This window comes from Falco biarmicus, chromosome 11 (assembly GCF_023638135.1).
Source record: "Falco biarmicus isolate bFalBia1 chromosome 11, bFalBia1.pri, whole genome shotgun sequence".
Classification (NCBI taxonomy): Eukaryota; Metazoa; Chordata; class Aves; order Falconiformes; family Falconidae; genus Falco; species Falco biarmicus.
Window position 1 is genome coordinate 16,072,416 of NC_079298.1, and position 12,911 is coordinate 16,085,326.

A 12,911-nucleotide genomic window follows, 5' to 3' on the forward strand; every position below is an offset into this window, starting at 1 on the left:
TGACAAAGGACAGAAAAACAAGGCTGTGTACCATTCGGAGATCTGATAAGCAGAAGACTGTCATACTTTACTTAGTCAGAAAAATCGTAGGCAAAGTTAATAGCCTTTATCTCACAGCAGGAACCCTGGAATTCTTTGCATCTGACTAATCAGGGAACACATTTGTGCTAAAAACTTTTTTTTTTTTTTTTAAGTTTAACATTTTAGAAAATAAGCACCAAATGAGATTAAACAAGGGTATAATTAATTCAAGAACTGTAACACGTGAACTATCCTCTAATGAACTTTGGTCTTTTTAAAATTTGAAAAAAGACGTAGTGCACTGTATTTAACTCCTGAACTATGGAGTTCTGGATAAAGGACAACTGCACTCAAATATCAAAATATAAACTTAAGTTCTTTAGAAGGACCCTATTACCATGTGGAATCATTAGAATACTACATGTATTTTCTTGCAAATATAAACAACAAGAAAAAAAGATTGTCCCTAATTTTCCAATTATATCAACAACTTTAAAGGGAAAAAAAAACCCAACCAGCTAACACTACCTTCAATAGCATGCTTCCCTTCTGAAAAATAGGTATTATTTTTTTCTTATCTAGAAGAAAATTCTAGTTTTCACTATTGTCACCAAAAATCAGTAAAATTTAAGACAGGGTAAAAATAATAGCATTGCTTTCGGAATTCTGCATTCAGGCAGCTGCAATTTCAAAAGCTCCCTAACTAGCTCTCACAACCAGGTTGGCAACTCTATAAACAACTAGTTGTATCTTCAGAGCAATTGTGTATATTCAAAAGCTAACACTAGGGCACGTTCCTGAAATTTTTCAAGAACAATTTAGATCTGTGTTTACTTGTAAGAACAGAAAAAATTACTGCTATTTTTACAGCATTTAAATGCAATTGCATGTTTTGATTTTTAAAAGCTGTGTATTTCAGACATGATTAATTTGAAAGAAGTAAAAATTGTGGCTACATCTAAAAGTCTGGTATGATCTTTATCATTCTTTTCCTAATAAATAACAAAAAAAAGAGACACATTACTAATGTATCTTTGTACTAACCTAATTATTAAAGTCATCCTACATACAGATACAGAGACATCCAAAAACTGTCAAAACACAACAGTCCATTTTTCCCCATTTACAATTTAGGAAACAGAAATCTATCTACCAGGGAAAGTGTCCATACACTTTGGGCGGATGGCTGAAACTGCAGATATTTCATTGTTACTCTGAAATCATAGTTTACCTGAACCATGCTCCAATTCACAATTTTATCTGATTAAAATAATTTATGCATATCCAATACTGAACAAAATTTCATTATAGAAATAATGCAACTCTAATACAAAAAATAATAGTCAAACTTCTGCTGGATTAATCAATCATCTGTGCCTTGCCCATTCAAAATAATTGTGCTGTGATGATTTACAGAAACTGTTAGCAGTGGTTTAACTCTTCATATGAATCAAACTGAAGATCATCTCTATTTGGCCTTTCTATACTCACAACAAATAGAATATCTACTAAACAACAAAACATGGAAGTCAAAACAGCAAAACAAAGACTGTGCAATAAAAACTGTGGCCTGATTTATCATCTAAAGACAAATTTTCTCCATGTAAACTTTCTTCACTGAGAAAATTGCCCTTTTGTTTCAAGAGTCTCCTTCACAGTTACCACAAATGTATTATTACCACAGTTCTACTGATAGACATTCAGACATAAAACCAAGATAGTGATTGTTTCTAATAATAATTAGAAATTAAATCTCATACATTAAATACATGTTATGTATTTACACTTAATGAATATGAACAGCAGTACAAACATATTTTACTCTGTAGAAAGTTCTCAAACTGCTGCATTTGATCAGTTTATCTTCCTTAATATAATAATGGTAAGTCTTTCCCATGACACTCTGAAAACAGGTATCTAGCCTTAAATTCTGTGTACAACGGAATGACAATTTCATAGGCTGTATGTGCTGTGCCTATTGGATATGCTGATAAATAACTCAACTCTAATTAAGGGTTATAATTCCTTCGGTTTTGTTTCCAGCTAGTTTTTTAGAAAAAAGAGACGAGATGTGTTTTTAAAAAAAAAAAAACAAAAACAAAAACCAAGTTCTGGCTAAAGAACTCATAATTAGAATGTATAAACCACATTGCTGTACCATACTGCATATTAAATAGTTTAATTTTGTTTGAGGTAGAAACAAGGAAGTAAAATGAAGACCAGAGAGTACGAAAACTATAAAGCCCTTAATTTTTTGTGAATGTACTTCAAATACATATTAATTTATATATTTCTGGTAAGAAACAAAAGCAGAATTCATGGTTACCATAGTTACACATACTCTTTGTTGTGTTTCAATGCCACATGATCTGATTCAAAGTAATACACATCAGGCTCTTCCTCATCATCCTCTGCAGTGTGGATGTTGGCACTCTCTTTGGCAGATGGTACATATCCAGCAACAAGCCTAGCCTCAGAAAGTGGCTTTCTTAGTCCATCACTCCCATGATCTCCCGTATTACAATTTCTCTCTTTTTCATTCTGTTTAATTTCTTCAGACTTTTTGGGAGATCCATTGATATTATTAATACCTACAGGTACATTCTTTTCAGTGGGACTGAGATTATTTTCTTCAACCTGTCCGTTTTCTCTACAAGGAGAGTTATTTTTAGTAGGGCTACTTCTGGCAGGGGCAGCCCTTCGTGGTGAAGTTCTCAATGTGTATCTGTGTTCTTGAAGTTCTGACATAGATGTCACTTGAGCTGAAACACAGTCCAGCACTGAAGAATGTGGTTCAGGTTCACCTGAGATTGATGCACTGTCATGATGAGTATTCGGGTTGCTATTGGTGTTTTCAGCACACTGTTCCTTAGAGGCACTAGTATCTCCTACAACATCTACCTCCTCCTCCGAATCCCTTAACAAAGATGACTGGATTTCAGAAAAGGACCCTGTGGCTGGCTCGTATGCCTGATGAGCATGGTCCTCAGGCAAGCAGTCATTTATTGTTTTGTGGTCCTCTAACTTTACCTGTTCTTGAGAGTTTGTGCAAGGCACATAATGGTCTACAACACTGTCCTCCTTGCTGCTATTAAGCAACAATGAAGAATGGGCAAATGAGTTTCCGTTTTCTGCTACTGTTTTGTCCTTGGGTGTACAGGAACCCGCACTGTTTTGCTTAGTGTTCCCATCAAGCTGACAGTCATCACAGTTAAGAGAATTTGAGTCTCTCTCACCAACTCCATTGACAGTCTGATAGCCTGCGATCTCATCAACTATTGCAGAATTATTAAATCCTTCTGCACAGACATTCACCTTTTTAACTTCCCTTTTGTCACAATCATCCAATATAAGACATCGACAAGCTCGCTTAGTCCCTGTGGAGACTGCATCATTGTCCGACACTAAGCTTTTATGCTCCAATGACTCCTTCTCTGTTTTAGTAGGCAAGTCCTCTTCTGAACTGTTGGGTGCCTCTGAACGTAGACAGCGCTTAATTCTTTTCAAAACTGGTGAAACAGATTCTGCTTGTTTTTTTTCACAATTTTCCACAGTTTGTTTATCAACATTATCTTTTTCCGAAGTAGACAGCCCTCTCTTTCTAGGGCTCACCCATGATTCCCGAGCACTCTGTTGTTTCAAATCAGTAGTTCTTCCACCATTACTGCTCTTCTGAGTTTGCACAGACTCCGGCCTCTTCTTTGGTGACCTTGACCGTATTTGAGGATGGGGTGAAACTTCCTCTGGATGAGCAATACTACGGTTTCTTAATGTTCTACCACAAAAGTTTTCATCCAACCCATTTAAACCCACTGTAGATCTTGTAACACGAGTAGATCGAGAAGCAGCCATACTATGGCAAGTCCCTAAAGTATGTTCATCATGATCCACTCATTGGGAAACCTTCAAAAAAAGGTAAACAAAACAATCAGAAAAAATATTTAAAAAACACCTACAGACATAGCAAATCTGAAGAATACATTGTCAGAAATGTACCTAATGTAAAACTTAATATGTCTATGCAATGTATTAATACCCCTTCTTTCTGTGGTATTTCTTTATGGCATTAAAAAAGTTTTCCACCTAAGCTCCAAAGTAGCTGACTCGGTTACTGTGGTCGTTCTAGCTTTAACGCTTGTTTGTGAATGTTGTTCATACTTATGGCTTATATAAGGCTGGAATGTTCCAGTTAGGCTCCAGTTACTAAAATACACTACTTTATGCACTGTACATATGATATAATCTATTATTATTTAAGTTTGTCTGGTCAAATGAGAGGTATCATATCACGGTCTTAATATCCCAGTTTCCAGTTACATGGTTTGACATACTAAGAAGGAAACCATTAAAATCATATGTTTACTCACTTGTTGCTTAGAAAAAAACCAAATTGCTCAAAAATAACAAAACAGAATTGCAATTTAAATTAACAGTGGATTAAAAAAAAAATAATTCACACCAGTTAAAAAAAATAGTTACAGTCATTAATAGTAAAACTGAAATAAAACAAAATGCCTGAATCAGAATTATAAAATCATTCAAGTTGAAAAGGACTTTGGGGGGGCAATCTAGTCCAACCTCCTGCTCGAATGAACATATAGACTAAGCTCAGATTTGTCCAGCTGAGTCTTAAAAAACTCCAAGTACAGATACTCCACAACTTCTCTGGGCAACCTTGTCCTTGTAGTGAAAATAATTTTTTCTAATACCCAGGCGGGGCCTCCCCTATTTTTGCATCATTTATGTCAATAAAAAGCCTGGCTCTATCTTCTCAGTAATCTTCTCTGAGGTACTAAAAGGCTGTTTCCCAAGCCTTTTCCATTTTTAAACTTTTCATACAGTTGGTGAAATGAATCATCACATACATTGGATTTAAGTAAATTCAGACTCAAAGTAAAGTTTAAAACATCCAGTTTGAGAGTGTCTGTATTTCAGATTTCAGGGCGAGATGTAGGAGTACTCAAGTTGCCCAATCTCAAAATAACATTTTTAATAGAAATCAGTTCAGTCTTATCCTTCTATTAATTTCACCTTTAAAAATTCAATCTGTCAAACTGCATACCACCACAAACCTGTCATAATATCCATGACAATGAACAGATTCACATTTGTACATAATGGCATGCCTTTCCTTTTCCATCTACCAAATTCCAGATTATACAAAATCTGTTCAAGTGACATATGTGAAGACTTCAAATTTCAAATACAGAGTATCAAACCTTTTATGTGTTATTTAGAAAGGCTGAAAATGACAAACAGAAGAAAATTGTTTCAACAGGTGTTTCTCATATTCAGCAAAGGTGAGGGAAGGAAAAAAAAAAAAAAAAAAAAGCATGAATTCTCACAAATCTACTGTTTGGGTGTCAGATGGTCCTAGAGCAAAAAAGAGAATGGGACAAGGCCAGTACAGTTCTTCAGCAGTACAAATATTTTTGATGATTGACAACAATTACTATATTGTCTGTTTAGGAATCCAAAATGCAAGTAGTATTTCTTAATGAAAGTTAATGCATCCTAGAAGTATAGAAGTATTGCTTGGTATAGTTCCAGAAACAACTGTATAAGACAGCACATCATTTTCTGTAATGAAGAAAAGACAATTACAAAGTGGAAATTTCAAACATTCTGGAAAACTGCATTGTATGTGTGCTGCTACAACCCTCCTGCTTGTTAGCTATTCCCACTGCCTTACATGAATGCCTGGAAAGGTACACTGTGTGTACTGCTACTGTACTAACTTCCGTTCTGCTTGTTTAAAAGTAACAAGGCAGGACAAAGTGTGAGATGTCCAATGAACTCTGTCTTAAGAGAAAATATAAATAATACAGTAAGGAGTGAACAGGCAAAGCATCAGTAGTTGAGTTAAAGACAGAAAAAAACCATGTCACTGTGTTGTCTATAATGATTGTTTATACCTATTTTCTACATGGATAAACTTGTCTGTATGTTCTCCCCTTTTATACACAAGCTCAACACCTTCTGGAGTGATCTCATTTGGGGATGAACCCAAAGATGAAAAGCAGGGTCATTTAGATATTCCATTTCACCTAGATGGTTTAATTAAAGGCTAGCACATGTTAAGGACGAGTAACTTACATTTCAAATGGATACCAATAAAATAAACCAGATTCCAATATACACTTTGGTAAGTAATTCTGAACTTGAGAGACATTAGAAATAATATGCAAGATAGAAATCTTCATTGATTTACTGGTATGTTACTTTCTAAAGAAATATAGCTTATATAACAAGTTAAAAAGTTATTATTTACTTAGTACAAAATGAACAAACTTACCACTGCAAAACCAGAAGAAATATAAACTTCTGACATTTCATACAGTAGACCCTTACTGTGCCACTCGAATAATATCAATCACCATTGCTGATTTCCATGATGTAATCCACATGCCTTTTTACTAGTTTATGTCATCACATTAACAAGATTTTGAAAACTGTTGAGAAAAAGACAAAGGCATCAATAAAACATTGAAATTATTCCATTAAAAATTAAGAAGAATGCAACAGGACACATAAAGAGTAACAGCATTTTAAAGCAGCAATTATCAATTTTACAAGTGTCCTACATAAAGAACAGTCTGCTATAAAGTAATTAAGAATGTGAAATGCTAATTTGGGTTTCAAATGTAAAATATCTTTCTTGGTTATCTTTAAGTGATTCAGCATATCACAACTAAAGATGTGCAAGCAAATGAATTCTGTTCAAATAGAGCGCCATGCATTAGGGTGTTCAAACCTCAGAAGATATCTGAAGAGACACAGGAAAACAAGTAGTGAAAGATATTACCACTAATGAATTATGAAACGCATTGTCAAATATATGTTATAATTAGTTACACAGTAAAAAAAAATTATTTCTGCTATTTAATTTTAATCAACTAAGCAGAACTCAAAACTTACATTGGCTCCAAATCCCTGAACAACCTTTATCTACATAAACAGGAGTGAAATGCTTTCCAGAGTTCACATTAAACCTATTCTTCACCCAAGGAAAACAATGTATACTACTTTGTTTATAGTGGAAGTGAACCAATTTTGATACTGAAAGGCAAATAAATATATGGATCCAAAAGCCAGACAAGGCTTTCAGTTGTCTCCAGAGCTTGGGCATTAGTGCCAATGCCCAACAGCTATTACTTGAAAAAACATACCAGGAATCGCATTTCATTTAAGGACATCCAGTATTATGAAGGCACCATAAATCACTAGAGAATAGTGATTACTGAATCTTTCTTCATATTCTGTAACTACATAAGCAAATTTATTTTCATATTGACCATTCAGAAACTTCATGATGCATAACACAAGCTGACAAGTTTCTCCACATTTTTCTTTCTACACAGTTATTATATTCAGAATATGTATGTCCAAAGCCTTTGGAAATTGTCTTCTTTACTTTCAACCTACTTATGATTTCATATTGGTAAGAACAGAAAATGAATTCCCCATGAAGTTAACAAATCCAAGTATAAACTTAGCCAAGTAAGAGAGAAGAGATAAATTATGTCTAGTTATAGTGAAATTCAATAACAAAAGGTATTTCTACAATCATGTTACATGAAGTAACATAAATTCTATTACATGGATAACTAAATCATTATTAAATTAGATTTCAATTATTCAGTGGAATTTCTTAATTTAACAAACAGCAGAGAACTGTCATAAAGAAAAAAGAATGGAAAAATAAGAAGGCAAGGAAAAAGACTTGAAAATGCAAGAGGTAAATAACCAAAAGGAATGAGCAAAAAGGAACAGTTGAAATTTAGCTGTACCAGGAATGGAACCAGAAACAGTGAGAGATGAACTCCATAAAGAGCTCCAGTATCAAGTGAGTTCAGCCTGTCATCCCCTGCCATCAAGTTCCTTCTGTTTTTACTATTCTGGTATGCTCTTAGTTACTTAAACTTGCATTGTTACCTTCCCTATAGATCCCTTTAACTGACAGGAAAGACACATGCAGATACCAAAAGTAAAGAGAGATTTTGACAGTTTTTTGCAAAATCCCAAAAACGTAGCCCAACAAAAATCCCACAGTTCCGTATCTGGTAAAACACAAAATAAATAAAAAAGCCTGAAACAATGTATCACAGTGAGTCAAACAGAAGCAAGCCAGTCAGTAAGAACAGCCTCAGGAACACCTAAGATAGTAATGTCAGACTTTCCTCAGATTTGTACGCATTATCTCCCCTAATTTTCTTGCCCCCCAAAAAACCCTGTTTTACTCACAGCAGGAAAGACACAACCCCTGCTGTGCCTAGTGACCTTCGGGGAGAGCAAGAGCATTTTAGAAACAGAAAAAAAAAAAAGTAAATATCACAAAAGGAGAAATGAAGGTCAGGGGGAAAAAGTTCCACCTCGATAGATTTTTTTGTTTTGTTTTGGGTCAGGGTATGGGATGGTGGACTTTAATCAGGATACACTGAATTGACTGCACCTTAACTACTGCTTAAAAACTAAAAAACAACATTCACAAGAGCTTACTAAGTAAACAACTACATAAATTCTCCCAGAAGTTTCCTTGGAAAAACTGTCTTGAAATTAAACTATTATTTCTTTACTTTTCATAACCAATTAGAATCACTTTTTTTCATCTAGACATAACCACATCTTCCACGGCAAAGAAATTCAATGGAAGAGTTAATTTAATGTTTCATAAACCACTCATTTTAGGAGATATTTATGAGCTGGAATATGGAGTGCAAGGGAATGGCTTTTACATCTAAGCCATTCTTCATATTCAACTACTTTTTTGTCTTGGTCTTCACCAGCAAGTGTTCCAGCATGTCCTGGTTTGGGCTAGGATAGAGTTAATTTTCTTTTTGGTGGCTAGGGCAGTGCTGTGTTTTGGATTTGATATGGGAACAGCGTTGATAACACGCTGATATTTTTGGTTGTTGCTGGGTAGTGTTTGTACTGGATCAGGGACTTTTTGGTTTCTCAGGCCTTGCCGGTGGGAGGGCTGGAGGGACACAGGAGACTGGGAGGGGACACAGCTGGGACAGCTGACCTGAACTAGCCAAAGGGGTATTCCATACCACGGGATGGCATGCTCGGTATATAAACTGCGGGGGGGGGGGGGGGGGGGGGCAGGGCTGCTGATCCTTGCTCTGGGACTGGCTGGGCATCGGTCAGCAGGTGGTGAGCAGCTGTATTGCGTGTCCCTACTTTTCTTCCTTCCCTTTGGATTTCATTCCTCTTCTCTTCTCCCTCCTTTTCATTATAACTGTTATTATTATTATTGTTGTTGTTCTTTTGCTTTTATTTTATGTCAATTGTTCAACTGTTCTTATCTCAACCCTTGAGTTTCGCATTCCTTTCCGATTTTCCTCCCAGCTCCCTGGGGTGGGGAAGGAGGGAGGGAGCGAGTCCCTGCGTGGCACTTAGTTACTGGCTGGGGTTAAAGCACAACCCAGCCACACTGCCCAAGTCGCAGGAGGCAAAGGCAGGGACTGTGCGAATGAAGAAGCACCTGCTATAGGAGAAGATCAGGGCAAGCCATGCCTGACAAATTTGATGGCCTTCTATGACAGGGTTACAGCATTGATGGATGAGGGAAGAGCGACTGATGCCATCTACCTGGACTTGTACAAAGCTTCTGACACTGTGCCACATGATACCCTTGTCTTTAAAGTGGAGAGACATGGATTTCATGGGTGGACTACTTAATGGATAAGGAATTGGCTGGATAGTCGTACTGAAAAGAGCTGTGGGCAACAGCTCAATGTCCAAGTGAGGACTGGTGACGAGTGGCATTTCTCAGGGGTTCGCACTGGGACCAGTACTGTTCAACAACTTTGTTGGCATGTGGGCAGTAGGACTGATGCACCCTCAGCAAGTTTGCCAATGACACCAAGTTGAATCATGCACCTGACATGCCAGAGGGAAGGGATGCCATCCAGAGGAAACTTGACAGGCTTGAGAAGTGGGCCCCTGTGAACCTCATGAAGTCAACAAGGCCAAGTGCAAGGTCCTGCATCTGGGTCAGGGCAACCACCATTATCAATACAGGCTGGGCAGAGAATGGATTGGGAGCTGCCTTGAGGAGAAGGACTTGGGGGTGCTGGTGGACAAGAAGCTCAACATGGCCCAACAATGTGCACCCATGGCCCAGAAAGCCAACTGTAACCTGGGCCGTATCACAACAAGCGTGGCCAGCACCCCTTTCTGCTCTGCTCCTGTGAGAGCCCACCTGGAGTACCGTGTCCAGGTCTGGGGCCCCCAAAATAAGAGGACATGGACCTGTTGAAGCAAGTCCAGAGGAGGGCCAGGAAGATGATCAGAGGGCTGGAGCACCTCTCCTATGAAAACAGGCTGAGAGAGTCAGCGTTGCTCAGCCTGGAGAACAGCAGGCTCCAGGGAGACCTTATCAGTGGCCTATCAATACTTAAAGGGGGCTTATAAGAAAGATGGAGACAGAATTTTTAGTAGAGCCTGTAGCAACAGGACAAGGGGTAATTGTTTTAAACTAGAAGAAGGTAATTTAGATTAGATATTAGGAAGAAATTCTTTCCTGTGAGGGTGGCGAGACACTGGCACAGGTTGCCCAGAGAAGCTGTGAATGCCCCATCCCTGGAAGTGTTCAAGGCCAGGATGGAGGGGCCTTTGAGCAACCTGGTCTATTGGAAAGTGTCCCTGCCCATGACAGTGCAGCTGGAACTAGATTATCTTTAAGGTCCTTTCCAATGCAAACCAGCCTGTGACCCTAGGAGCCACATTAACATTTAGGAAAAAAAATATTATAACAAAGACTCAAAGTCTAGAGAAGAATCAGCTAAGAAACAAAATGGTCTGGTTTGCAAAGCCCACTATAAATGAAGAAGTTACAAATGAAAGCAGAATATAATGCAGAGACAAAGCTTTGAAGTAAGAAAGAAACTCTGAATTTGTCTCTGGTGAGGAAGGACCTGCGTAAGAAGTCAGCCAGTGAGTGATGATGCTGAAACCTTATAGGGAACCGTCATACATTAATCAGTATGGAACTTCTTCAGAGCGAGACTGAAGTTCGACTGCTTACAGAAATTGACCATACATCCCATATACAATCAAGAATTTGATGACAGCACAGGATGGAGTTTCAGGGTATGCATTTTAGCATTTGAGAACTCTTAAAAGTGTTACATAGCTTTAGGCGGACTCTACTGATACACACCGTAGTCATATAATTACACTAGAATTTTTATTTAACTTAACCAAAAGCCCACTTAGCAGAGCTAGTGAATGATGAACTGCGTGTGTGAAAACTGTTAGCAACAGAGGAAACAAACGTACGTAGAGATGGAAACCAACAGTTAAAGACAACAATGAGTAAACTCCTTCCTAAATACACAGAATAACCAAATTCTTCACTGGGTTAAACCAGTACTGGCTATCTGGGAACCAACTACAAGTCGATTGTTTAAAGGAACCCCAAGAATTATAAAACACATAGGCAGTTAAAAGTATGTTCAATGTGGCCCTAAGCTAGAAAAGAAGTTAATATATGAACATACTGGGTCTATCAGCACACAGGACCTGAAAGCTGCAAAGCAATGGAAGAAGCCTCTACTATAATTGTGTGATGGTACTTCTTATATATTTGGTACTTATGATGGATGTATTATCATTACATACAACATTTAACAAACTAAAAAAAAAAAATCATGTATTTGGGGCAGGGGACACATGCAGACTCTTGCAACAGGAAAAAGTCTCCAACAATTTGATGTCACCATTTTACGAAAATGGACAACAGTTACAGCCTTCCACCACAACTCTGCTCTAGAAAACAGAATAGTTTGTTCACCTCATCTAGTGAATCATCATCTTACTGAAAAGAATGATCCGTTCTCTTCCGGTTCTTCTGAGTCTCATCTAACAATCAGTTTCCATTCATCCTCAGATAATACTACATGGGAATAAAGATTAAAACTTTTTCCAGTGTTCAGTTATTGCAATTGTGGATACCTGATAGCACTAGCATTCCAGTCCCATACTGCAGTAAATCCCAAAATTACTTCAGAAACATTATCTGTTATCGGTGTAGTTACCATTTACAAGAGCAAACAGGATGCATACATAATTGCCCTCTCCTGTTTCATTTTCTTTCTGCTTTAGATCTGTGGGACCTTGCCTGTCTCTGGCTGAAAGTAATATTGCAGAATGTTTTATTTCAGGCATAAGACTCTTTGATCGTACTTATTTCTGTCATCAGAACTTGGGAGTCCTTAATATATATTCCTTTTTCAAAACGTTGTATTTTATTGTTTTAAAAATGTGTCACATTTCACATTATCTTTTTCAAATTGTAAGACCTCAGAAGAAACACCACTTTTACATACACCTTTCTAATACCAAAAAGCAGAACATTGTCTGGGAAATAAAAAAATCAAGACAAATCTGCACCAATGACAATAATACGGTGTGATTTGAGAATGTAAGACTGTGCATAATTTAGCTAGTTTGAAACAATGTACACTCATTCTGTATCTTATCCCAAACTATTTAATTTAGAAATCCTGCTTCCATTGACCTAATGATTTTCTAGACCTCTGTTATAATGCACATAACATAACTCTATTAAAATAACTGTGACTTTTACATAAGAATATAGTCAAGTCTGTCATATTTCTGAGACCTCAGAACCTCTCAGAAACCACTCTGAGCCACTGGCCACTATTTACATTTTGGAAAACAGTAATTCACTAGGAACTTGCTACTGGTCTATCTTAGTGCAGATATGAAACTGATGGCCAAAACTGGCTTCTCTCAAGTTTCTTGAGAGTCTCAAGATTCTACTCTCCCAAGACTCAATCACAGTAAACAAAACCTGAGTCTGACCTGACCCTGTATCTCTTACTCGGTCTTCTACATTAAAGGGGTTTAACAAAGAAAAA

The 12,911-nt window shown here is 37.2% G+C and overlaps 1 protein-coding gene across 3 annotated transcripts in view; it reads right to left on the reverse strand.

The window, feature by feature from the left end:
- The window catches only part of ZZZ3 (zinc finger ZZ-type containing 3), a 64,099-nt gene that overhangs the window by 29,458 nt on the left and 21,730 nt on the right, over positions 1 to 12,911 (reverse strand). For all 3 annotated transcript variants that reach the window (XM_056355898.1, XM_056355896.1, XM_056355897.1), the window contains exons 2-3: positions 6,317 to 6,473; positions 2,363 to 3,924 (exon numbers count right to left, since the gene is read on the reverse strand). In XM_056355898.1, the coding sequence (XP_056211873.1) occupies positions 2,363 to 3,873 (1,511 nt within the window). In that variant the 5' untranslated portion in view covers positions 3,874 to 3,924; positions 6,317 to 6,473. The remainder of the gene's footprint in view (positions 1 to 2,362; positions 3,925 to 6,316; positions 6,474 to 12,911) is intronic.